The following is a 27,229-nucleotide window of genomic DNA, read 5'->3' as shown; positions in this document are numbered from 1 at the left end:
ACCCACTGCCCCCTGCCCTTGCCAGCGGCTGCTGCTGGATCCCTGCCCTGCTGCAGCCGTGGGAATTTGGGACTTTTCCTCGGCTCCTTGTGGTGCGGGGCCCAGGACAAGGCCATTTCGGATCAGACAGACTCTGGTTTTTCTCTCAGCCCCAGCCTCGGGGTGGGGACTTGAGTGACTCCGAGGCGGTGGTTGGGGAGAGGGGCCGTAGAAGCTAAGGGGGTGGCGTGGGATAAGGTTGGGGAGCCCATGGACACACAAAAGGGTGTGATGGGTGGACAACTGCAACCCCCCCCCCGCCCTGTAGGTCTGCTAGCATCGTGGGTGGACAACTGCAACCCCCCTGCACTGCAAGCATCTTTCGGTCAACTCCTGCCAGAGGCAGGATTCGAACCCGCGACGTTGAGGGCTGGTTCCCTTTGGGAAACAAACCTCCCCGCGGCTGAGGTAAAGTGAAACGGAACCCAGGTCTGGTCGCTGGACAAGTCTGGGTCACTGTTAATAGTGCAAGGTAGGTAGGGGTGTGTGTGTGGCTGTGTGTGTGTGTGTGTGTGTGCGCGCGCCAGACCCCACCCTGCTCCCAGCTGCTGGGGATTCTCCTTTGGCTCAGGGTGCAAGGCACAGCAGGATGTGGGTTCAACCCCCCCAGGTTCTGACAGCTGCTTTTATTTCCTGCTCTCTTCTCCCCCCAGCCCCGACATGCTGCTCCCCCCTTCCTCTCCCCCAGCAGTGCTACAGCCTCCTCCAGGCCTCGGCCCTGATCCCACGTCCTCTATAGGGCACATGGGTCTATTGGGGCACCTGCTAGTGCCGTTTGCAACCCGCTCCCCCCCAGAGAAACATAAATCCCCCCCCTCCAGCTGCTGATCTTTCATATCCTCCGGCTAAAAGGCAGCTTAAAAGTCTTGCCTGAAGCGCCCGTAAATTATGCATCAGAGAATGCGCTGCTGGGGCTGGGCTGGGTTCTCCCTCGGCCCCCACTCCCTGTCCCCCTTCCGCCAGGAAGCCGGATTTCGTAGTGGGGAAATCCCAGGGAACAAAGGAAACAGCAGGAACTAAAGGGCGGGGGGGGGGGGGAATCTGGGAGGGGAAGAGGGGTTAAGTGGGTCATAAGAGGTTCTGGGGGGAAGGGGAGTGGGGTGCAGGGATGAGCCAGGCTGGGGCAGGGGGGTTAGGCGCAGGGAAGTGGGTGGGGGGAGGGGAGTGCAGATGAGCTGGGATGGGGGTGAGAAGGGAGAAGTGGGGGGGTTGGGAGCAGGGAGGGGTGGGGAAAGGCAGTGGGGTGCAGGGGTGGGGGAGGGGAGCTAGGAGAAGAGGGGGAGGGGCCTTGGGAGCAGGGCAGCCGTGGGGTGCACCAGCTCTAAACCCCAGTTTGGGACAGGAAGTGACAGCGACTCCCTTGGAGCTGCCAGGTCAATTCAGGGCCCGGCACCAAACACCTCAGGACAAGCAGAGTCAGCACCTCACTGCAGCACAGCGCCCCCTAGCGTCGTGCTGGGGCAATGGGGCCAGCCCTGTCTGCCAGAGGAGAGCGCCCCCTGCTGCCCCCACCCTGCTCCCTGCCCCACAGCGCCCCTAGCGCCACACTGGGGCAATGGGGCCAACCCTCTCTGCCAGGGGAGAGCACCCCCTGCTGCCCCCACCCTGCTCCCTGCCCCACTGCGCCCCCTAGCGCCACACTGGGGCAATGGGGCCAACTCTGTCTGCCAGGGGAGAGCACCCCCTGCTGCCCCCACCCCGCTCCCTGCCCCACAGCGCCCCCTAAAGCCGCTCTGGGGCAATGGGGCCAACCCTGTCTGCCAGGGGAGAGCACCCCCTGCTGCCCCTGCCCCGCTCCCTGCCCCACAGCGCCCCCTAGCGCCACACTGGGGCAATGGGGCCAACCCTGTCTGCCAGGGGAGAGCACCCCCTGCTGCCCCCGCCCTGCTCCCTGCCCCACAGCGCCCCCTAGCGCCACACTGGGGCAATGGGGCCAACTCTGTCTGCCAGGGGAGAGCACCCCCTGCTGCCCCCACCCCGCTCCCTGCCCCACAGCGCCCCCTAGCGCCACACTGGGGCAATGGGGCCAACCCTCTTTGCCAAGGGAGAGCACCCCCTGCTGCCCCTGCCCCGCTCCGTGCCCCACAGCGCCCCATGGGGCCAGCCCCACCTGCCAGGGGAGAGCGCCCCCTGCTGCCCCTGCCCTGCTCCCTGCCCCACATCACCCACTAGAGCCACCCTGGGGCCAGCCCTGCCTGCCAGAGGAGAGTGCCCCCTGCTGCCCCCACCCTGCTCCCTGCCCCACAGCGTCCCCTAGCGCCACCCTGGGGCCAGCCCTGCCTGCCAGAGGAGAGCGACCCTGCTGCCCCTGCCCGTGAATGGAGCACAGGGAGGCCGGGGCGCTGACTCACTGCAAACACTTCCCTGGTCACGGCCTGTTTCCCCAGCCACCACACTGGGCCCGTCGCTGGGTCCCGGCTGGAATCACCCCACAGACACCCCGGCACAGGGCTGGCTGGGGGGCTAGGCACCCCGCTCCAGAGCCTCTCACCCTTCTCCCAGACGGCCCATGGGCTGAGCAGCGTCTTCCACTGTTCCTCCATCCCCCTTCTCCTCCAACCCCCCTGCTCCCCTGCCACCCCCCCTGCTGTCTCTCCACACACCCCCGCTGCCCCGCCATCCCCCCGCTGCCCCTCCAACCCCCCTGCTTCCCCGCCATCCCCCTGCTGTCCCGCATCACCCCCACTCTCTCCACACCCCCCACTCCCCCTCCAACATCCCTGCTCCCCCGCCATCCCCCCGCTGCCCCTCCAACCCCCCTGCTGCCCCGCCATCCCCCTGCTGTGCCGCATCCCCCCCACTGTCTCTCCACACCCCCCACTCCCCCTCCAACACCCCTGCTGTCTCTCCAACCCCCCACTCTCCCTCCATCCCCCCCACTTCCCCGCCATCCACCCTGCTGTCCCTTGTCCCCCCCACTGTCTCTCCACACACCCCGCTGCCCCTCCCACCCCCTGCTGTCTCCACACCCCCCCACTACCCCTCCAACCCCCCCGCTGTCTCTCTAACCCCCCCACTACCCCTTCAACCCCCCCGATGTCTCTCATCCCCTCCGCTATCCCTCATCCTCCCACTGCCCCTCCAACCCCCCCGCTGTCCCTCCATCCCCCCTGCCTCTCCAGATCCCACCACTGCCCCTCCAGGGCCCCACTGCCTCTCCAACCCCCACACTTTCCCTCCATCTCCTCCTGCATCTCTATTCCCCCCCCCCCCATATTCGACTCTATGCCACCCCATAGTCTCAGCGTGGGGCTGCGCTGTGCAGGGAGGAAGGCGACCTCCGTGACCCTGGAGCCAAAGGCAGCTGTGGCCTTTTCCTCTGCCCGCTCTGCTCCGCTCCCCGGGTTCGTTCGTGGGGTAATCACCTTGCCACGCCTTGCCTGGCCGTGATGGCCGGCTCTCAGAAACACGGTGACGGAGGTTTCTACCCATGGGCACGAGGCTCCACCCCAGAGGCAGTTGCATTGCAGGGTTGAACGGGCCACGCGGGCTACCACACAAGGCAGGAAGGGGTTAATGGGCTACCAAAAGGCCAGTCAGCCCAAACGGAGACACCTGGCAGTGAAGGTTTCAAAGGAAAAGCCCTTGGCTGGGCATGGGGGGAAGGAAGGTGGAGCTGGTGGAGGCAGTGCTGGCCTGGTGGATCTCGTGGAAGACAAGGAAGCTTCCTGACTTGTTTTGGACTTGGGCTGCCCCGAGATGGGATGGGACCAAGACCTCTCTGCAGGGCTAGTCAGCGTTGAAGGCTGGCTGGAGCCAGTGAAGAGCAGCTGGGAAACTGAGGCTGAGTGGCTGCTACGCTGCCCCTCCCCACTGCAAGGGGGGCACTCAGGTGAGGCTGTTTCCCGATGGGCAGGCCCTCGTGTGGCACGCGCGTACCAGAGTCGCACCGATGCAATGCACCAGCACAGGACTGTGACTCGCTGCTGAGGAGACGCACTGTTGGGGTTTGAGCTCGGCCTAGCGCAGCTGGGACTGTGTGGTACCCGAGGGGGGCTGCTGATCAGTGACACTTGCTAGGGCCAAATTTCTTCCCCAAATCAAACTCCAGCTACAGGGATTTTGTTCTGCCGCCTCCCAGCCCCTGTCATTTCATGGGGAGTTGGGCTCCTCCATCACTTCCTGTCCCAAACTATTCTGCACCACTGTGGCTGTTAATCAGCTGGCCCGCTGCACCCCAGAGGTGGTTGCATTGCAGGACTGGGTGGCACCTGTCAAGTGCTTCTCAGGCTGTAAAGAGGCTTTTCTCCCAGCCAGGAGATGTTGCCCCACAGGCTGGGCTGGTGCAGGGGTGAGGGCCGGGGGTGTGTCCCACCTTACCTGGCTCGCTGGAGTTGTCCCCGCTCTGCGAGGCGATGCCCCCACTGGAGGGGCCTGGGGTGCCCGAGTGCGTGGACCCCGTCTCGTCGTGGTCTCGGATCCAGGAGTTGTTCTAAACACAGAGAGGGCAGCGCTGGGAGGGTTGGCCAAGCCTGGAGTGCCGGGTGGTGGAGCCGGAGCCAGCCCCAGTGCGACCCCCTCGTTACTCCTGCTACGCCCCATCTCAGCCCAGCGCCTGACCCGGGCTATCTGTGCCATGTCTGGCGTGGCAGCGGTCCCCAAGCTGGGTTGGCCAGAGGTCCGGACCATGTCCAGCGACAAGGAGGGGCCATGGATCTTGGCCGAAGGGGTCAGGGCAACCTCCTGGCCCAACGAGGGGCCCCAATCTGGGTTATGAGGCCTGTGCAGTGCCCGGCACGGTGGGGGCCGCGGATCTGGGTTGTGGGGTGGGGGGAGTCTGTGCAGTGCTCAGTGTGATGGGGACCCTGGATGTCGGCAGGGGTGTCTGTGCAGTGATAGGGACCCCAGATCTCGGTTGGTGCCTCTAGTTGCTACATTATCAGCACTAAAAGACCCTCTAACAAGACCAGACCCATGGGTGGGGGAAGGTTGCCATGCAGCACCCTGGGGGCTGGCCAGCGAGCTCCCGCAGCCCAGCCTCAGCCCACAGCAATGGGGCCAGGGTGAGGGGGATTTGCACAGGGTGAGGATCGTTGTGAACTCCCAGCCCCCGAGCGGCAGGGTGGAGTTTAAGGGGCTGCGGCTTTGCCCCCAGAAGGAACGATACAGCTCAGGTTACATCACCCCCCCCCCCCCAGCCTGCCCTCCCATCTAGCCCTCTCCCTGCACATGCCCCACCTCGTTAACCCGGCTAGCTGATCCAGGCCCCTCAGCGGGAGCCTGGGGGTGAGACGGGTTAAGGAGGGATGGGCTGCAGGGGGGAACCTGGCACGCGCCCCTCACAGGAGCAGGGGAGGGAGGGGAGCAAAGGTCCCTGGTTAAAGGCCCAGGAGGCCAAGGCTGCAGTGCTGACTGTAACGCAACCGCCTGGGACACGTGGAGCGAAATTCCTCCTGCTCCTACCAGCGCCGGCCTCCTTTGAACTGGAGTCACTTCAGAGTGACTCCCCACTCCCCCTCCCAGAGCTGCGGGGGCAACACTGAAGTCCTGGCTTCCAGCCCCCTGTTCTAACCACTAGACCCCACTCCCTGCCCAGAGCTGGGACAGAACCCAGGAGTCCTGTCTCCCAGCCCCCTGCTCTAACCACTAGACACCACTCCCCCCCACCCCAAACAGCTGCCTGCTCCTGCATTTACCGCCCTCCCATCCTACCTATATTCCAGCTCCCTGTGCCCCTTTGAGAAGGTGCTATTGTCTGATGGAGCACGGTGCACCAGGCTGGCTCCACGGGGCACACAGGGGAGCCCTTGGGGAGTTGGGGTCTGGCTTTACCACAAACGCCAACAACTTGGTTCATTGCTCTGGGGCAGGGGGGTCTCGGGGATCTAAACTGCCCAAGAGCAGGGCTGGGTATACTCTTGTCTCGAGCCTGAGCCCTTCCTCTGCCATCCACAAGGCTGGAAATATTCCCACGGGGAAGTGAGGAGTTTTGCAATGTGTGTGCCTTTGCAGGGTGTGTGTGCGTTGTGTCGTCTCTACCAGCAGCGATTCTGTTTGCAGCGTGTGCGTACATGTGCAAAGATCAGGCGTGTGGTGGCCATGGGCGCACCCACACAGATCATGCGTGTTTGCGGCGTGCCTCTGTATGTGCAACGCTTATGCCTGTGTTTGTGGCAAAGATCACGTATGTTGCCAGCGTGTGCCCTGGCATGGCCACAGTCGTGATCTTTGCACGGCACACATGGAGACACAAAGGTCATGCGTGTGTTGGCGGCGTCGGCGTCCCTGCGTGTGTGTAGCTTGTTGGGTGTGTCTGTCTGTGAAGGCGCGGGTGGGTGGGGGGTATATTAGGAGAGGTGACCCCTGCCCTAGGAAGGGTCCCGGTAACAGGCTGGACCCTCCTGTGTCGTTGTCAGAACCCCAAGGACAGATGGGTCAATATGGGGGTGGAGCGGGGGGGGGAGGTAGGGGGCTACTTCCCCTCTGGCTGCTCCCAAGTCCTGGTCTGGAATAGGGGATGGACTGGGGGGGGGGGGGGTCTATGCAAGGCCTAGATGCTGATGCTGAAACTGACCCCAAATCAACCTCCCAGCGGGGTAGGTGCGGAGGGGGTGGTGGTGGCTCCATCTAATTATAACAACAAAGTCCTGGCTGGGGATTAGCTCCTCCACCCATAGCGAGTAGCCTGGGGGCGTATTAAAAATGCAGCAGAGTTGCTATAGGCAAATGACTGCGCCGGCTGCATTAGCAAGTGGGGGGCAGCCCAGACGCTCCCTCGTCCAAAGCATGGTTCCATCATTAACATTTCCAAAGCAGGAGGGGTGCAGGGGAGTCTGGTGTCCTTTGGAGGTGGGGACCCCCCACCCCAATCCACCCTTCCCCACGGCCCCTCTCACAACATCAAGTCCCCCAGGTAGCAAGAAGCCATGTGGGGTGATTGTTTTGGGGGTGAGCTGGGCCCTTGGGAACGCAAAGGGGCTGGTGATAACAGATGCTGGGCTAGATTCTCACACACAACCCTGCAGCTGCTCCTCCATCCCGACCTGCAACCCCCTGGCTCCCCCCCACCTGCTCTACTGTTGCCCCTCAATCCTCACCCCCTCCCCTCATTATTCCAGTCTGAGCAGATGGCATCAGCTGAATGCCCAACAAATACTAGTTAGCGCCTGTGGTGTGCTTTTTATCCCTAGATCTCAAATGGGGAAACTGAGGCATGAGGTTGGGGTGGGGGGGAACTTGCCACAGGTCACGCAGCAGGCCAGAGCGAGGAATCAAACCCAGGTCTCCCGAGCACCAGCTCAACGTTTTATCCATGGAGCTGTTCTGCCTTGGGGCTACCCTAGCACCTTCTCTGCCCCCATGGGCCCCGGGGAGCAGAAAACACCCACTGGAGGCTGTCCCCCACCCCCTCCCAGGCCCCTTCATGCTGCCAAAGGCGCAAGGGGGTGCTGCGTGTGTGTGTGTGTCAGAGAGTGGGGGGAAGGCGCTAGCTGTCTGCAATCCTCCATGTGTGTTGCATGCATGTGGAGGGAGGGAGGGTGCCTAGCCCTGGCTGCTCACACACATGCTAACTTGTAATGTGCTTGCCCCGAGGTCTCCCCGCGTGTGCCTGGGGGTGCATGGTGGACATGGCTGCACATTCGTAGCTGGGGGGCACGTATCAGTCCGTGTCGAACTGCTGCACACACCTGCGGGTGCGTGAGCGGCGCGGCACGTCTGTTACTGCGTGTCTGTGCACACGCCTGCATCAGCGCCAGGGAGCAAAGACCCCGTTTCCCTTCCCTCTGAGACAGCCAGTCCCCCCACAACCTGGATCAGAGCCTCTTGGAGGGGAAAAGGCCTCATATCCCACTGGATGGACAGACGCACCCCTAAAGCGCCGGGAGAGACAATCGCCTCCTCTGTTGTGGGACACACGCGCCCCGGGACGCAGCTGCATCTCCAAGTGCTTGGCCGGGGCATGGGGACACGCGCAGATTGGCCAGACCGGCGCCAAGCTGCTGCAGTCTCCATCCCTGAGAGGCTAGCTGGGCCTGCTGCTGCCAGCCAGAGAAATGTCCCCGCCGCTCGGGGTGGGCTGAGCTGAGGCACTGGGGCCAGCCAGGGAACCACCTGAAAACCTCGGAGCTGGGTTCTGGGGTCTGCCTCAGTTTCTCCTCCCACCCCTTGTCTCTGGAGCCTGGGAGCTCTTTGGAGCAAGGCCCATCTCTCAGTGTATCCGCGCAGCACAAGGAGGGAGCTCCCAGATCTTGTGTCTAAAGCAGGCGTCCGGTCTCTCACCTGGTCGGAGAGGCTGGCGCAGGACCCTGTGAAGTCCTCCAGGTCGGATTTGGAGCCCCCGTCCCGGTCGTCGATCACCAGGTCGATGGGCATCTTCCCCTTCAGGCAGGTGATGTAGCGGTGGCAGAAATTGTCACACAGGTCATGTACCTGCTCCCCGAAAAGGAGAACCGTTAGGAGGCACGAGGCCAGGCAGCTGGGTCAGAACCTAGCTGGGCTTGGTGCTTTCCAGCAGCTCCCAATCAGGCCTGCCCACCTGGCCCAGCGTCCCGTCTCCCCAGCCCTGAGCTGAGAGGAACCACGGAGAAGATCCAGACAAGGGCCCGGCTAGGTGGAATTAGAACTCAGGGGCCATCTCTGGCATCTGACAGCGACAGACGCCACCAGGGGGCAAGATTCCCCCCCGCCACCCCCTTCTTAGCACTGCTCCTGAGCCCTCATCCTCAGAGATCAGCTAGACCTCTGAAGTAGGAGAGGGGTGGTTTTTTTGGTGTTTGTTAGGTGTATTACGGTAGCCCCAGACCTCCCGGTGCTCAGCCCTGTCTGGCATTTGTCAGGAGCCCCAGGCGTGCTAGGGGCTGTACAAAAACACTGAGCCGAAAAGACTGCTCCGCCTCTGGTCGAAGAGACAGGCGGTGGAGATGGACAGAGATTGGGCAGGGCCGGGCAGGTATGATGCGGGGAGGGAAGGAGGGAGGTCTGTGCATGCGTGATAGGCGGGGGGTGTCTTTGCAGAGCCGGGCACAATAGGAACCCCACCTTGGTTGGGTGGGTGTCGTCTAGGTGTTACCATAATATACCCCCTAGTGAGAAGACCGGAGCCCCGTCTGCCCTAGGCCAGGACCCCTCCCAGTGTATTTGCTGCAGACGCTGTGGATCCTTCCTCTGCCTTTCCTCTCTCTGGGTCTTCAGCTCTGAAAGCCCCAGCTCCTGGCTTCCCCTTTCTTCCCTGCTCCTGGAAGAAGCACTTCGCGCCCCCCCCCACACTGCCTTTTTTCAGCTCCCAGCAGGCCCCCACTGTGGCACTCAAAGGGTTAATTACCCCATTAACAAGGGGATTATCGAGATAAAAACCGTGAGGGCGATTGTGGCCGTAATGAGCTCATTACCCTGGCCAGTCGCTTGGCTGGGGCTCTAGGACCCCCCCTTCCCTACCCCTTCGCCACTGCATCATGCCTGGAATTTACCAGACCCGCCGCCCCGGGGAGCGGAACAGGCCAGATCCGCCCCCTCCGCGCCATCCAGGGATCTGGCCCACGGACCCCCATGGAGCCACAGCAGGTCGGCACGCGCTGGAGATCTCTCGCCAGCCAGGTTTTCTTTCCAACCCTGCACAAACGCTGGACTGACAAGCCAGCAAGGCCTGATTCTGCTCTTGCTCATTCCTCCTCCAGTGGCGTTACTCCCCGTTTACACCAGGATTTACCCTCCCGCCCCACGGTGACCTGATCTCTCTACAGTCGGCTGGGCTAAGCAAGCCGAGCAGTGCTGACTCCTGCTGTACGCCAGGGAAAGGGGCGGAGGGTCTGGCTCGCTAACCCCTCAATGTGTGAAGTCCGTAGGGCCCAATTCTGATCTCACACCCCTTGTAAATCGGCCCAGAGCCGCGTGCCGATTTGGAATTCATCCCTTGGAATAACTCCATTGACTTGGGGGATTCCAAGTTCCGATTCACTCCAGTTTAACTAAAATCAGAATCTGACCCTCTAGCCCTGCGGTTGCCGATTATTATGTTAAGTTGATTTCAAACCGTTTCAATGGCGTGCATATTAGTGGTCGGAACTGGTGCAATTAGATATTGATGGGGCAAGATCTCTAATTCAGACCGGTCCTAAAACTGCTGGAGAAGAGAACAGACAAATCCTGCCGTGATGCTGGCAGAATTCAGCTGTCATCCACCCACCTGGGAAGGTCTCTTCCCACAACACCACCCCTCTCTGAAGCATCAGGGCAAAATCTGAGTGCCAGCTTGGTCTTAGACATCCTAGTCTTTCATTTGCACAAGACACGCTGCCCAAATGCAAAGCTTATCCCGATCTCCACGTGTGAGAGTGTCAAGAAATTTCCCCCGGCTTCTCTGTAAATCAAACCCAGCCATTCATAGGGGCATCGTTTGCTTATCCCTTGGATGGGTCACTTTGAAAGCATTCGGTCTAACTCCAAGCATCGTCTGTATTTTGTTCAGACTCCAACCCAATCCTCTGTCCTTGATTTTAAAGGAGCGATGTTGATTTACGCTGGGGGAGGGTCTGCCCGTGGGGTTTTTTTAAAGAAAAAGATAAACCTCCACACGTTTCTTTAACGGCATGGAGCAGTGGCAGAGGCCTGTACTACTCTGGTTTCGTTACTTTAACAACGACACGTGCTACGCAGGGCTTTGGCTACCGGAGACTGAAGTATTGTGAGAACTAGCTACAGCTACTGTGAATTAACAGTCTATTTTACAAAGCAGCCTCACCAAGGAAGGGCGGCTTAGTGGTTGGGGCCCTCGCCTGGGTCTCAGGAGACCTGGGTTTAGTCCCCGTCTCTCCTACAGCTTCCCTGTGTGATCTTGGGGAAAATCACTTCCAAGAGATTTTGGTGCCTAATTCCCATTAACATCTAGGTGCCTAAACACCTTGGAGGATCTAACCTGTAAGTTTCTCTGTGCCTTAGTTCCACCTCCATGATAACAGCACCATTCTATCTCACTGGGGAGGGTAAATACACTGAAGATTGGGACATGCCCAGAGGCTATGGTGATGGGCACCATAGAGAGGTTGATTGAGTTAAAAAAAAATTGGAGCGATTCCATGTGGCTTGGAATCAGGCCCTTTACCATCACTTCTACAGAAACTCTGCCAGTGAATGTACTAATTAGCACCCATCTGGATCCGATCCACTGTGGGGTATTGAAGCCAAAGGCCTACCGAGGTGCTTAACGATAAGCAAGGCCCTTAGGCCCGTGCGTACTGCCAAGCAGGTGGTTAATTCCACCCTGATTCTGCAAAGCATAAATCCAAGTTCAAGGGGATCTGGACTGGGTCTGTCCTGTTAGAGTCCCCAGTCCTACAAACACTCGTGCACGAGAGTCACTGTATTCACCAGAGCAGCACGGCTATTGTAAATCAGTAATTATAACTTGTAGTGCCAGAGCATCGAGCAGCTGCAGCTCTCCCAATAATCAATGGGGCGGGGGGGAGAGGCGGGCTTGCTGGCAATTCAAAATTACAAAACAAATCGTTTTGTGTTGACCTGAAAACAAAATTTCTTGGAACTTTTAGCGAATCTAAAAGCTTAAAAAACAAACAAACCCCAAAACAATTTGTTTTGATTTTAGACATTTTCAAACTAAAACAAAATCAAAGGAAAGGAAAATTCCAACCGAAATGTTCCAAGCCAAACAATCAAAACTCGCATCCGAAAATGTCAGATTGAAGCACTGATTTGTTTTTTGTTTTTTTTAGAATGTTTCTTTTTTTTCCAACCTCAACAACCCTCAGAAATCACCCGGCCTTCGCGAACTGTTCCAAGTCTGCTTCTTTTGAAGAACAAACTTCCAGCTGCAAATGTTTGCTCGTTCTAGCTAGGGGATCAGGGCGCGTTGGGCCGGGCTGCAGGCACTGTACATTTTTACGACTATTTGGCGTGTTACGGGAGCCCTAGGGAGCACCGCTGCCCTGCCTCCCCCATGCATCAGAACCCCCTTGCGCCAGGAGCTGTACAAACATAGAACAAAACGACAGCCCCTGCTTAGAGCTGGGCAAAAAAAAAATGTCGGCAAATAGTCAATTTGGGTCGAATGCGGGGAATAGTTTTATCAGGGAAAAAATAAATTTTGGAAAAAGTCGAAACGGTTTGTTTAAGATTTGGCCAAAACATTGAATTTATACCCTTTGTTTTAATACACGTCCATTTATTTTCTCCTCTCTCTCATGCCTGACCTCTACTCTCAACCTGCCCCTCTCCCCCTGTCTTGCCAGATGAAAAATTAAACCTTTGAGGGCCATTGTACCAGTGAACCAGGAGAATAATCCCAAAGCCAAAATTCAGCCCCACGTGGGTTTAAATCTGTTTTATTTGGCCACTTAACAGCTGCATGTGGGGCTTAGTGACGGGCCATGCAGCTTTCACCATGGCGAGCGGCTTGGTTTTGCTTGAAAACATCAATGAGAAGCGGGCTGGCTTTCGCGGGACTTTCTCCTTGCTCAGATGGTTTGGTTGGAGGTTCATTTCTGCTGTCGTCACATGAAACCTCAGATCCATCATCAAAGCAGCTGTGAACGGGCAAAAAAAGTTGCACCGTATTTAACTAAATGTTACTTGTGATGTTTGCAATGGCTCCAATTGGAAAAAAACAATCTACGGCCAGAGTAGAGATTGGCTACAGGTCTGCCGGAGTCACTGGGGCCAGCTCCCCCACTGGTGTAAACTGGCAGAACTCCTTTAGAATCAAGGGGACCAATCTCTAGCTGGTGCAAACCACCCCTGCTCTATTTGAAACCAATGGAGCTGGGCCAATTTGGATCAGCTGAGGGTGTGACCTATAAGGGTTCATTCAGAGGGTTTCCTTTTGCTTTTTAATAAAAAACCGTTAAAAATAATGACCCCCCCCCCCAACCCTGCGCTGGGGAGGGGGAAGGGAGGAAAACGTGTCAATTTACCTTTTCTAATTCCAAAAGATGGAATCGCAGCACCTGGATTGACTGGATCATCTGTAATGAGAACACAAGGGAAATCCGTTTGAGGAGGCCTTATCTGCATCTCCAATAAGGGGCCGAAGCGGCATAAAGGGGCCAGTGCATAAGCCAAACTCATGGAGCTGGCTGGATTATACCCAAATAGTCACTAGGATGGACCCTTTGCTTTTCTCTCCCCAGCCCTCCATGTGAAACTTAACGAGCCTGGGTCTCCGTGGCTCGGAGCACAGGGCATTCAGACCAGCACACGCCCGTGCAATGTGAGTGAGACTCATTGGGCTCCCATGTAAATGTCCAAAGCAACAGAGAATGAGGCCTAATAAATCCGTTACTCGGGAGAGCCTGAAAAGCCTTTCAAAGGGCCGAGTCCATTGGTGTGACTCCCATGGGCCAGATCCTGCGCCGCCGTTACGCCGCATCGCTTCAGAGCTGAGGTGGTGAATAAGGCCTGGCTTTTGAAAGCCCGCAGCACCTCCGTCGCATTTCCAAGACGGATTTAGCAGCTTGCATCCCCTTTGAAAACGACCTGGCCTTGCAACGTGGAGCACGGCAACGCCATTGCCCCTTGAAAAATCTGGGCCTTCATTCTTAGATTTAGGAAATGAATGAATTTCCCCACATGCAACATCTTTAGCCCCTAATCTTGCTATGACTTCACGCATGTGCTTAACTTTGGGTGCACTGAATAAGTCCCAGTATAAGTCCTTATTGAGGAAGGCACAAACTCAGCTTTGAGTACATGCTTCCATCTCTCGTGTCCACGCTCAAAGGCCCGGGCCAGACAGGAATGCAAGCTTGCATGGAGGCTCAGCGGAATCAGCTCGCTTCGCAGAACTGGAGCCACATTTCAATGAAGACAAGTAGCACGAAAGAAAAATAACCCCAAGTCAATCAGACCCGCAGAAAAGCCATTAAAAAAAATTATGTATATCGTACACGGAATTACAGATTTTAATTTTTTTTTAAGTTTCTTACCAAATTATCCAGCTCAGGATTGGAAGAAAATAAAGGTTTTTCTGTCCTAATCTAGAAAGAGAAAGACATGGGCAATCCAGCACAAATAAAACACAGGCAAAAGGTTAGCACGATTAAAAAAAATCTGCTTTTCTCATTTCCCTGGAACATAAAAAGAGAGAGAGAGAAAGAGAGAAATCTCTCTTTCCCCAGAGCTTCTGTGACATCCTCACATGCGTATATTTCACTCTAGGCTCTGCCCTGTCTATGTATTTTAAAATATTCCCACCCCTGCTGCGGTCCAGCCCCTCCTATGCAAGATCAGATTTCACCCCATCTCCTTTTAAAAAGTCCTTCCAAGCAAGCGTTGTGCTCTCTCTCTATATATATATATAATTTTTAAGCATGACGCAGCCTCATGTACGCTCTCAGCCTGGCCAAGGCATGTCCATAAAGGCAGGATTAACACAAGGTTTTTTGTTTTGTTTTGTTGGCAATGATAAGATAGCAGCTGGGCCTGATTTGCCGAGTCTGATTCAGCGCTGGGTCTTCCAAGTAGTTCCCCGAATCGAGCCAGCGATCAGTCGATTTTACCCAGGGATAACGCTAGAGCGAGTCGGGCCCCAGCGCTGGCCCAGCTTCCCCTGCGTTTCTCTGGCCTTAGCTTTCTCCTGCTTTGCCCCCCACCGGCTCTGGACACTGACCTGTTTAGCGAAGACGGCTATGTCCTCGTTGAAGGAATCGGAGGAGCAGACGTCCCCACCGGGGTAAGAGCCCGAGGTATCCCTGGGGGAGCAGGTCGCCAGCTCACACTTCTCAAAGACCAGGGCCAGCAAAGGGAACAAAGGGTGCCTGCCACACAGAGGCCAGGTTAGAGCCGCACACTAGGGGTGACCAGATGTCCCAATTTTATAGGGGCAGTCCCGATTTGGGGGGGTCTTTTTCTTATATAACCTCCTATTACCCCCCACCCCCGTCCGATTTTTCACACTTGCTGTCTCATCACCCTACCGCACACACAGGGTGCAAGGCACATGCATTATGCAATCCAGACACCCCACTGATCAGTGCCGGAACAAAGTTAGAGAAGGCCCTGGGGTAAGAATACATTAGTCTGTGTAGCCCCACCAGCCGCATCTGCCCCCCTCGCGGAGGGAGAGGTCCCAAAACCTTCCCCTCCTCCCAAAATCTGCTGCTTTATAGGTAGAGTGGCCTCTGCTGCCTGGGGCCCCATAACGTCCCGGGTTCTGACACAACTGTCCCACTTGCACTATTACAGCTTGGCCACTGTAATGGATTGTGCACCAGTGAACAAACGCCATGCGATCTGTGCAGACGCACGCACGACGCGGCGGCGCGCACCCCGCATCTATGCCATGCCAACGTATACCCAGCCCATGTGTAACACCCCCCCGATAGTGTGCAATACACATACACCACCTGCACCCCTCTGCACAAATATAAACACACACACGCACACGTAGTCATTCATGCTCACGGATCCATTCTGTGTGGCACCAAAATATACACACACCCATGTTACAGAGCACCTACGCACGGTTGCATGCGTGTAATCTGTAGCCGTGTCTGTCTCGGGATATTAGAGAGACAAGGTGGGGGTGGTAATATCTTTTATCAGACCAATTTCTGGTGGAGAGAGGGACGAGACCAGCCTTCCAGCTTACACAGAGCTCTTCCTCGGGTCTGGGAAAGGTATCTCCGAAACGTCTTGTGCAGAGGTGAGCAAACAAAGGCTATACCTACTAACAGTGTATGTGACTGTTACGCAAGTGCACCCACTCAGAGGACAGTTATACACCAGGGGGTCACAAACTGGGGCTCGGGATCCCTCAGGGGGTGGCGAGGTCATTACATGGGTGCGTCGCAAGTTGTCAACCTCCAGCCCAAACCCCGCTTGCCTCCAGTGTTTATAATGATGTTAAATATATTAAAAAGTGTGTTTAATTTATTGGGGGGGTCACACTCAGAGGCTTGCCATGTTAAAGGGGGCGCCAGTGAAAAAGTTTGAGACTAGGGTGACCAGCCAGCAAGTGTGAAAAATCAGGACGGGGTGGGGGGTAATAGGAGCCTATATAAGAAAAAGGCTCCAAAATCAGGACTGTCCCTATAAAATCGGGACATCTGGTCACCCTATTTGAGACCCACCATTATACACAGACTGGAATGGCATTAGTGTATGTACACACACAGAGCAAATACGCAAACAGAGGACCACAATCCTTGAGCGTAGACAGACACAGGGCACATAATTAGGCTGGGCAAAATTAGATTTGTATTTTTTAATAATTTTGAGGTTTATTTTTAAGCATTTTCCCCCAGTTTTATGTATTTTAAATTGCCACTGTTGTGGGAACTGGGCGGGAGGGACATCCAGCAATTGACACAGATTCAAAAAGCTTTATAATCGTGAAAACGCAAACCATCCATCCCGTGTCAAAATAGCCAAAGTAAAGACACTCGAGGAAGTTCGCAAGCTACTTTGCTTAGCTGTAAATTTCAGTTTTGAATTGATGGAAATATTTTGGTGGTGCGCACGGTCCGATCAACATTTTCTGATGAAATATATAATCCTTCCAAGGCCACATATAACACTATATAGTGTATCTATAGTACATGTAGGCCCTCGTGTAGGAATTGTATGTACATAATACACAGAGTAACGTTATTGGTGGGTACAGCGTGTGCATAATACACCAGACACCATTATTACTGTGTGTGTATGTGCACATCTATTACACACAGACACAAGGGAGAGCGTTATTAGCGAGTATACACACAACGTATATAAGATACACACACATTAGCGGAGCTGGCGGAAGAACAGATTTTTCTCAGTTCCTGGGCAGCTTTTAAGAGTGTGTGCAGGAGGGAATCATTTAGAGCCAAAAGTTTTGTTGAAATCAGATTGGAACGTTGTTCTGACCATTTTAAAACAGTCTGGGGAATTTAACAAGAAAATTGAAGGAAATTTTGAAACAAAAAGTCGTTCGGAACTGCAAAATACAAAACATTTTGGTCTGGAAAATGTCCAGCGCCCAAGGGGGAACTTTATGAGGGTGTTTACACCCGGCTAGGGGATGACCTTGTGCATGTGCATACACACAGTGTGTATAATACATACGGGATGGCATTTAAAGTGTGTACAGACTCACAAACGCACCGACAGCATTTTAACCTGCGTGCATCCTACAGACACGCACAGCCCTTAGCTGTGCGATATGCCTGGTGCTACTGGGCAAAGGCACCGGGGTTTCTTTCCTTGATGTGCCATCGCCCATTAGTTGAGCTGGACGGTGGTACCTCTCTGGACCAGAACCAGCACCACTCCAGATAGCGGGGAGAGAGCTGCTATAGAGGAGATACTGGACTGAACTGGCAACATTCATGGCCTTGCTTGGGACCATTCTCAAGGGGAGCAAGGTCCAGTCCCGGGGGAGAAGGGGGCTCAGAGGAGGCGGAGGGAAGGGGCAGTTTGCGAATGTGAGAGGCGAGCTCTCTCCATTACTCTGTGTTCCTACAGCACCATTTCTATTGGTCCCTGGGCAACCACCATAATAGGCCTGATACATTAATAATCAACATGCGAGTAAGAAGCAGGGAGCAGGCGACTGGGAGTATGAACCGGAGGGTTAGGGGAAGGGGGAAAGCACAGAGAGAAGGAAAGAAAATTAGAGGAGAAAGGGAAGGAGAAAAAGAGAAGAGAGAGAAATGCGTGGTGGGGGAGGGGAGGGGAATATACCAAGTACATAAAACGTACATACTGTGTACACACTCCTGCTCTGTAATATGGATGCACTTTGCATAGAACAGGAAGGTTCGTGATTCACAGGTGTGCATATCAACATAGCTAATCTACCTCTACACACCCTGATACAGAGTGCAGCCGCATTGTACAGGACAGAGAGGCTGAGAACATGCTCGTGGTGTGTATGTCTACATAGAAAATAGTGCATACGGCATGTGCAAATATCATATGTAAACAGCTTTTATGTCTGGGAATATTTCTTCGTGTGTTTGCAGTATTGAATGCGTATAGCAATCTTACATACAGCTGTGTGGATAGGGGTTTGTGCGTACAGATGCACTGTAGACTATAAAACTAATGCACAAGCATCACATAAGAGACATAAAAACAGTGGGTGTGAGGATATCAGCATTGTACACTACAATGTGTTTAAACGCACAAACGCATATACTGACGTGCAATGGCATATGCTGACAGAGATGACATACAAACTGACTGATGGTGAGAATATCTTTTATACTATGTTTGTGTGTGTTGGCATTAGATCCTGCTGTGCGATTCTACACACATATACACCCGCACAGCAGCATATAACATCGCTCCACAAAACACATGCTAAAAGATCTACTCACACTCAGGTCTATACAATGCAGGCACAGCGTATAACACCTATTCCCACCACAGGTCATATTAATATGAATGGAAGATACCAATTCAGCTTTGACTGCACCACTCCTCCGTTGAATATGGTTTCAGAAACATGACACAAACTGCAGCCCTACTGTACGTGCTGCATGTGTGCGCAGATGTACGCTCACCGACAACGGCCCAGATTTATGCAGCCACGGCCAGATCCTCAAGTAATGTAAACTGACCAGTGGCCATTAACTTCCCTGCAGCTATCCCCTCTGAGGACCAGAGGACCATGCCATGAAGTTTAATTTATGTCTAGACTTAAAACTGCCACACAACACAACCACCATCCATATGTTGAAATGTGCACTAATGACATGCATACAAAGTCAGTGTCCTGTACACTGTGTGTACACATATACACATGTACACACACACACACACACACACACACACACACACACACACACACACACCAGTATATATAGGCACAATGTACCACTGATGTGCGTACACACACGCAGAGTGCATAGCTCGTTTACACACTAGAGACAATGGCTACTTATGCAGGCAGTTACACAAGTGCAGCGGGAGTGTAAAGAGGGTGTAAAAATGGCACCATTGGGCAAGTCTTTGCACTCACTTTACACTCATACAAGCAAACACACAAGGCAGTGGGAAACAGGGATTTGGGCCTAGAGAATTTCGGCCCGTACAATCCAGTCTATACAGATCCATTGTGCAACACTAATATATGTGTGTGTGTGTGACATCTTGCTCACTATGTGTATAAATACACACACAGAGCATGACATACATACACCCACTGTGTAAATATATATATATAGACATAGATACAAAACTATTCTATATGTACATATATACAGTGTGCCACATTGTTACACATGTCACAATGTTACTGCAGACACAGACACACACAGAATGACCGACAAATGAACCGCTATCCATATATGCACATACACACATACTATACCCAGTGTGTAGCTAAAGATACATATTTGCACCGTGTATATCACAGCAGATTAAGGGCAGATTTTTAAAGGTATTTAGGTGCCTAAATATCTTTAAAAACACATATTTACACCGCCCGTATAGCTAGAGATACACCCATACACTCTCTGTCTGTGTGTGTGCATGTTAACATTACACACTTTGTAGCTGTATATATAGAACAGTGGTTCTCAAACTTTTCTGTGCTGGTGACCATTTCACACAGCAGGCCTCCGAGTGCGACCCCCTCATCAATTAAAAACACTTGTTTATATATTTAACACCATTATAAATGCTGGAGGCAAAGCGGGATTTGGGGTGGAGGCTAGCAGCTCACGACCCCCTCATGTAATAACCTTGTGACCCCCTGAGAGGTCCTGACCCCCAGTTTGAGACCCCCTGAGATAGAATATACCCAAAATGCTGTCTACCTAGACACCCCGTGCCGGCAGCTTAATGCCTTCCACTGGTGTAGCCCCCCGTTGGGCCCAGGATATTCACAAGACAAGGGCGGGGCGAGAATCACTTTCGTCTGCTCAACTTCTATTGCAAGCTTTCCGGCTTATCCAGCACTCGTGCAATATCACGGCTAAGGCCCCGAGTGTGTGATATATCGATTATATCGCACTGTGGGTACAAACTGTTCCATAGACACACAGGGGGCCACCCTGACCACGCTTTGTGGGCACGTCCATATGCCACATATACACACTGGTCAAGGACAGTCTACGGCAGTGGCCCGCAACCTTTCCAAACAACCGTCCCCCTTTCAGGGGGTGGATTTGTCTCACGTCCTCACCACCACTACCATGTTTCACCTCACTTAAAAACCACTTGCTTACACAATCAGACAGAAGACTACAAAAGCGTCACCGCCACACAGTTACTGACAAAGGCCCGACTGTCTCATTGTTACCACACAATTATCAAATACATCAGTCAGAATACCAGCCTTGTACTGACATTTCAGTGTCCAGTACACAGAGCTGTACAGGCCAGGCACGGTATGAAATGTTAGTGTGTCCTGACCTGGCCAGTGCTTTTTACGTAGCCTGTTATAAAATGAGGCAAATCCCTAGATGAGCTGATGTGCCCCCAGGAAGAGCTCTGCGTAGCCCCAGAGGTACGTGTACCCCTGGTTGAGAACCACTGGGCTACGGTTACTTGGTTCAGTCTCAGCGCGGGGCCCTACATTTCTGCGATCGTTTATATCTCCCCACTCACACACATATATATTATACACACCCACACACATCCAGATATATCCACCTAGGCCAGGGCTGTCTCTTGCTCTCTCCCGCTCCATCTAGACACACACTGTGCATTCCCAGCTCGCTGCACAAGTTCACACAGCATATACTATGTAAATATTTGCAGCCAACATAAGCCATGTTATCTCTTAAGTGTGTCTCTCCCTCCTGGAACTGGAGAGCTGGCGTGTCAGCCCAGCAGCCGAGACGAGAGTCTCCACAGAGCCCACGAGTAAAAACAACAAATAGTTGCAAATTGAAAGCAGCCTCTACTCTGGCAAAGGGGGCGCACGCGTGGGGGGGGCGGGGAGGAGGTCACTTTGTGCCCCTTGGGGGAGGAAAATAGTTTCACTTCCCTGCTCCTAGAAATGTTTACATGGAGCCAGAAGAGCCAAGATTCGAAGAAAGGCTGGCAAACTTTAACGGCCTTTATAGCACCCGTTCCCTATTCCTCCAACAGTGACTGCAAAATCTTTGGGGGTAGGGGGGAAAGGGGTCCTGGCTGGGCCCAGGTCTTTGTAGTTTTCGGCTCCTTCTGTCCTCCGCATTGGCTACAACCTTATTCAGAAGGGAGCGATTTCTCTCTCTTTCCCTCCTGGGCTCTTGCCTTCTGTTTCTGTTTGTTTTCTATCGTTCCCTCTTTCCTTCTTTCTCCTTCCTGTCTTTCTTCTCCCTCCTGCTTTCCACTTTCTATTTCCTTTGCCTGTCCCCTCTTTCTCCTCTGTTTTCTCTCTTCCTTTCCCTCTTTTCTCCACCTTTCCCCTGTCTCCCTACAAACGCTGGGTCCATGCTGATGCCTCAGCATTTTTCACTTATTTCCTCCCTTCCAAGGGACAGTTATTCCCCGTGGGTGGGTTTAGGTTTCAGGAGTATTTCAAGTCCCCTCCTTCCCTTCCCAGGGTCCTTCCCTGGCTTGCATTTCTGGCCTCACCTGGACTTCTGGTGAGGCCAGAAATGGACTTTCTCTTCCAGAGAAATCTCTGGACTTTCTCTTCCAGAGAAATCAAGCAGAGCCTCTTCCCATGCAGCCTTTTCTCCTGCCCGGAAAGGCGCCCCCCTTTTCCAGCACCGACCCCCCCACTTCTGGGTCCTGAGTGCTTTGGGCTAAGGTAAATGACTTTGACGGCAAAGCAGGCACCCCACGCTGCAGAGCCATGAGAGACCAAGGCATCAAAGTGCTCACACCAAGCCGAGAAAAACTTCCTCTCCCTGGGCCTTCAAAATCACCCCCGCTCCAAGGTCCCCCAGCCACTTTTCTCTCCTCCGCTTGGATCCAAAGTTTGCTCCTTTTTTACTGGATTCATCCCCAAGCCCTGCTCCCTCACTCTTTCCCTGGGGAGCCTGATCTGAAAATGACAACCCAGCCTTTCCCCCTCAAAGTGCCCTGTGTTTTGTCTGGGGTGGGTAAATCTCTCTCCTTCCTGGGATGACAACTACTAGGATGACAGGCGGAGAGAGAGATTCTCCCTTGAAATACATGGTTAGAAACAAACAAATCCCCCGGAAACTGGACTGAGAGAAAACAGACAGAAAATGGCTAGACAGACAGCCCCGATCATGCTAGAAATTAGACTGACTAACAGTCAGAAATCTCCACCGCAAATCCACCCCCCCAGACACACACACACACTTGAAATAAAAGGAGATAGATACAGATGGTCCCACCAGCCGTGAAACTGACCAGAGCCTCCTAGCAATCAAATGGATCCAGGGATCCCTCGGTAATTAGCTGGATTCAGCCCTAAATGAAGAGACAGACCCTCCAAAAATTAGCGGGCTCGCCAGGCAGACAGCGCCTAGGTCCAAATAAAACAACCCCGAGGCTTCACACCCCCACCCAAAGACACACAACTTGCTTCTCCCAGCCAGCGATTCTCAGCGGCGCCTGGGCCAACCCTAGGGAGAAACCCGCCGCCCTAGGTCTCTGGGAGTCCCCGGAGCCCAGCCCCGGTTCCTTACCCATAGATCTCATCCTTCTCCCTCTTCAAGGCGTCGGTACTCCCCAGCCCCGGCGGCACCCCTGCCCGGTGGGGTGCCCCGGCCGATCCATAGGGCGAGCTCTGGTTCAGCGCGTGGTGCTGCAAACTCCGAGCCGTGTGAGGGTCCCCGAACCCAGGCAGAGCGACTCCATCCATGGCAGGGTAATGCACCAGGTCATCGTACTGCAAGGCAGGTGGAAAACAAGGGGCGGGCGGGTGTCAGGGAGCCAGCCCGCTCCCAAACACGCAGCAGCGGCCCCCGGGTCGGGAATGCACAGAGAGGAAGTGGGGGAGGAATTTTCTTTCTTTCCTTTTTTTTTTTTTTTTTTTGCACCAAAAATATCCCTCAGATCCGGGGAGCTGGAGAAGTAATTTTTGCCCAGACCTCCTCGTAGGCAACGGCCCTCCCCGTGACACGCTCCCCCAAAAGAAAAACAAGGCATTTGTCTGCTCGTTTGTTTCGTAAAGAAGCAATTGACAAGGGGTTGATCTGATCTATATGGGGAGGGCGAGAAGTGGGGAAACAGAAACCCTTAATCACAACATTGTGAATTGCATTGATTTGATTTCCAGCCAAGTTTTTGCTTTTCACACACAAAAAAAATCGATACCACTCCGCTTACCGACCCCGTTTGTCATTTAAACATTCTCTCTTTTGTTGTAATTAGTTCCTGCCCAGCCACATTTTGTTAATTTAACTCCAGCGACACCGCGGCTTTCAGGATCAGCGGCTGCAAAATTTGTTACTTTCACGCCTGTAGCCGGTGTGGTCAGTTTCACCCCAGCACCGTTGCGGCTTCGAGCCTTGCTCCTTTCACCCTAGCCCGGGAGTTTCCCCTCCAACACCAGAATCTTTTCCCACCTTCTCGCCTTTACAAAAAGTTTCCAGCGTCGAGGTGATAAAATCTGTTTTATTTTCTTGCAAACTTCGCCTTTAAAACATTATTCGTCTCGCTTTTTTAAACTGGAGTTTGGGGGTATTTGGGAAAAAGAAGCGACAGGGCTATTTTCAACAGATTTTCGAGGAGGAAATTTGACATTTACAATAGGAACGTGCTCCTGGTGCTGAGATTCTTGGTTTAAAATCTTTCCTCTTTGGTTCCTTGTAAATAAACTGCTAAATCCGCCCTTCGCCCGTCCCTTAGATGTTGGTTTCTAACTAGAAATAGAAAGAAAATCCCAGGCTCTTTTCTAAAAAACTGAACTCTGTGAACCGAGGTCTAATTTATTAAACACGCTCTCCACTTTTTACCTTAACCAGAGCTTTTAAAGGGGAAAAAAGGAGTGTGAAATTATTCCAACACGACAGCTATTCTGATTTAAATCTCGCCAACTTTCCTCCTCCAGCCTTTTCAACCAATTCAAGCGAGCCATTTTTACTCTGCATTAGCCGGTTGGAGGTTGTCTGACTTTGGAATGAGTTGAGAAAATGTAGATCTGTATAATCAAAGGCTTCGATTTTATGAGCAAGAGGGAAATCTGTTTGAAACACGTTTTCACTTTTAAAAAACATCTAAACAGAATTTCTGTCAACTCGGGAGAGCCGGCTGGAGTTTCATTGGCCCTTTGATTAAAAAGTTGTTTAGATCTGTTTTCGCTTCCAGGGCACACGCTGGCGTCCTCACCTAATAATGCTGCTCATCAATTTAATGTGCCTCGTTTTCTTTTAAATTGTCTTCCCAGAGTTTCGTGGCATTTTCAAAGCACGCTGAGCTTTCCCAGGCAGATCCCCCCCCCCCATCTCCTTTTCAATGACAAACTTTTCTCTTTCGCATGGAAACTTAACTTGTGCTGGATGTAGAGAATACGGATGGATGGTGGTTTGCAATTTTTTTTCAAGTCTGTATGAAGTTACTATTTTTTTTAACGTTGGCATTAACTTTTCCCCCCTGATTTTAGCCGATAGTGTTGGTTTGTATTTTAGCAGCTGTGCGGATATTTTAGGGTCGCGGATAAGATAGAGAGGCTGGGCTGTTTGTGTCTAAAAGTCCGTGTGCGTCAGATCCCGAGCGAGCTCCCAGCAAAATAGAAACGTGATTTCAAAATAGGAGGAAAATCTTTCAGGAAGCGCTTGCTAAATTTCTAACAACCGGGCGGATTAAAGCCACATTAACTGCTGGCTCTCAGCACCAGAGCTCCTTCCACGCACTCCAAGGAGGGGATTAGAGTCGAAAAGGAGTTGGTAAAACTTCAGAAACGACGCACGAAGTGGCCCCAATTAAAGGTAAACCCATTAAAGCCCCTAAATGAGCGATCTAGGCTCTGCCAGCCACGCCGAAAGGGGGGAAAGTGGAAACTACCACCAGGCAGGACCCTGCTTAGTTTACACGGTGCAAAATCCCAACCAATCTATGGATTCTGTAGACACACATTCAGCGCCCGTCTCCCCCAGGCTCGGCTGCTAAGCAAACAGTTGTGGAAGAACCGGAGCAGCGCGAAGCCACCACACAAAGAGGCCACCGAGAGTCTCTCTCCCTTTTTTTCTTTCTTTTTTAAGAAAAAGTTGAGTGTAAACATCCCCCGCCCCGCCCCCGGGGAAACAACCCACATCTGGCACTGGCAGCGCGCACCCGGCCCCAGGAGAAGAGGCAGATTTCCATGCGCAGCAGAGAAGTGGGACACAAGGGGTCTGTGCACACAGAGAAACCCTGGCTCCAGCTGCCCAAGAAACACACAAACTAGGCTCTTTTTTTGGAAGGGGGGTGTAGCCGTTCAGCGCAAACCCCCCCCCTTTCAAATCCCAGCTCCTCTTCCAAAAGTCCTTGGACAGCCAGGACCCTCCCGCGCCCAGGCGGGGATGGGCCACCCAGCCCCCGGGGAAGGACTCAGTGGCCCGCAGACCTACCCTTTGTGCCATCGGATGCCTGGTGTGTGGGGGTCCAAGCCGGGGTCTTTTTTCCTCTCGCTCTCCTTAGGAAATGGGCTGTGTATGGGGGGTGAGGATCCGAGATCTCTCCCCCCCCCCAGCTCCGGGTCCAAACTGCTGAAAACAATTCAATTCTCGGGGTGGGGGTCTCCTCCTCCCTGGCTTGGTTAACCCTGATTCAAGGCTGTCCAGAAAGCGAATGCAAGGAAGCAAAACATTGGTGGGGGGGGGTCCTGCAGAAAGCTGGGGGGGTGGGGGTTGCAGTCGATTTCTCTCCCTCTCTCTCTCTCCCCAGTAGTCCTGGCTGCCTCAGCTGTCCATCAAGTATTCCGAGCTGTCAAACGCAGAATGACTGATGATCCTTTAAAAAAAGAAACCCACCCTGGTGCTGAGCTGAGGAAGGGGGGGACGGAGAAACACCCCCTCCCCAAGCACTCTGCGGCTTGCCTTCCCCTTCCGAAAGCAGGGCGAGCCCCCACCCCGCCCTCCCCAGCGCTCTGCCCAGAGATTTCTTGCCTGCCAATGGCGGGGGGGGCCTTGGGGGGGAAGCTGGAAGAGGGGTGGGGGGACTGATCCCTACAGCCCCCACCCCCTTCAAGAGATCAGGGCCCCCCCACCCCCAAAAGCTCCAGAGCAGAGGAGGGGGGGGCCGGGGAGGGGGGCCGGGCTGGGCTCGGTGGCAGGTTCCCGGCTCGCTCGGCGGCGGCGGCGGGGGCCGGGGCGGAGGAGGAAGAAAGATGCTCTGTCTGCCCAGCCCCGGGAGCTGTGAGCACATCCGGAAGTGGAAGGGGCTTTTCTTTAACCCCTGCCTGGCTCTCCGGCTCGGAGGCGGATCCCCCCGCGCCCAGCTCCTCGTCCTCCCCCACGCGGATCCCTCGCTCCCCGCCTGCTGCTGCCCCGGCCGGGCCCCGATCCAGCCCACCCCGGCTCCCACGGGTGTCAACTCCCCCTCCCAGCTCCGGCTCCCACGGGTGTCTGTCTGCCCCTCCCCCCACATATCCCCCCTCCGGCTCCCACGGGTGTCAACTCCCCCTCCCAGCTCCGGCTCCCACGGGTGTCTGTCTGTCCCCTCCCCCCACATATCCCCCCTCCGGCTCCCACGGGTGTCAACTCCCCCTCCCAGCTCCGGCTCCCACGGGTGTCTGTCTGCCCCCTCCCCCCACATATCCACCCTCCGGCTCCCACGGGTGTCTGTCTGCCCCCTCCCCCCACATATCCCCCCTCCGGCTCCCACGGGTGTCTGTCTGTACCCTCCCCCACATATCTCCACCTCCGGCTCCCACGGGTGTCTATTCCCCCTCTCAGCTCCGGCTCCCACGGGTGTCTGTCTGTCCCCTCCCCCCCACATCCCCACCTCCAGCTCCCACGGGTGTCTATCTGTCCCCTTCCCCCACATATCCCCATCTCTGGCTCCCACAGGTGTCTATCCCCCCTCCCATCTCTGGATCCCATGGGTGTCTGTATGTCCCCTCCCCCCACATATCCCCAACTCCCACCTTCGGGTCCCACGGATGTCTGTCTGTCCCCATATCCCCTCCCCATCTCCGGCTCCCACGAGTGTCTGTCTGTCTGTCCCCATATCCCACCCCCCGGCTCCCACAGGTGTCTGTCTGTCACCTCCCTTCTGTCATGTGCCCCCACCCCATCTCCATCTCCCACGGGTGTTTGTCTGACTGTCCCCTCCCTCCCCCTATCCCTCTCACCTCCAGCTCCCAAGGGCATCTGTCTGTCTGTCCCTTTATCCCCCCCACCCCATCTCCAGCTCCCACTGGCATCTGTCTATCTGTCTGTCCCCATATCCCCCTCACCTCCAGCTCCCACAGACGTCTGTC

General features: G+C 54.5%; 1 protein-coding gene across 1 annotated transcript in view; it reads right to left on the bottom strand.

The window, feature by feature from the left end:
• The window catches only part of MEIS3 (Meis homeobox 3), a 34,210-nt gene extending 8,255 nt beyond the window's left edge, over nucleotides 1-25,955 (bottom strand). The window contains exons 1-7 of the mRNA XM_030544679.1: nucleotides 25,377-25,955; nucleotides 22,512-22,714; nucleotides 14,597-14,744; nucleotides 13,914-13,964; nucleotides 12,903-12,953; nucleotides 8,260-8,409; nucleotides 4,360-4,471 (exon numbers count right to left, since the gene is read on the bottom strand). Of these exons, the coding sequence (XP_030400539.1) occupies nucleotides 4,360-4,471; nucleotides 8,260-8,409; nucleotides 12,903-12,953; nucleotides 13,914-13,964; nucleotides 14,597-14,744; nucleotides 22,512-22,714; nucleotides 25,377-25,388 (727 nt within the window). The 5' untranslated portion in view covers nucleotides 25,389-25,955. The remainder of the gene's footprint in view (nucleotides 1-4,359; nucleotides 4,472-8,259; nucleotides 8,410-12,902; nucleotides 12,954-13,913; nucleotides 13,965-14,596; nucleotides 14,745-22,511; nucleotides 22,715-25,376) is intronic.
• Between the last annotated feature and the right edge of the window lie 1,274 nt (nucleotides 25,956-27,229).

This window comes from Gopherus evgoodei, unplaced genomic scaffold (assembly GCF_007399415.2).
Source record: "Gopherus evgoodei ecotype Sinaloan lineage unplaced genomic scaffold, rGopEvg1_v1.p scaffold_34_arrow_ctg1, whole genome shotgun sequence".
Lineage (NCBI taxonomy): Eukaryota > Metazoa > Chordata > Testudines > Testudinidae > Gopherus > Gopherus evgoodei.
The sequence above is the reverse complement of the archived record's forward strand: the minus strand, read 5'-3'. Positions and strand labels throughout refer to the sequence as shown.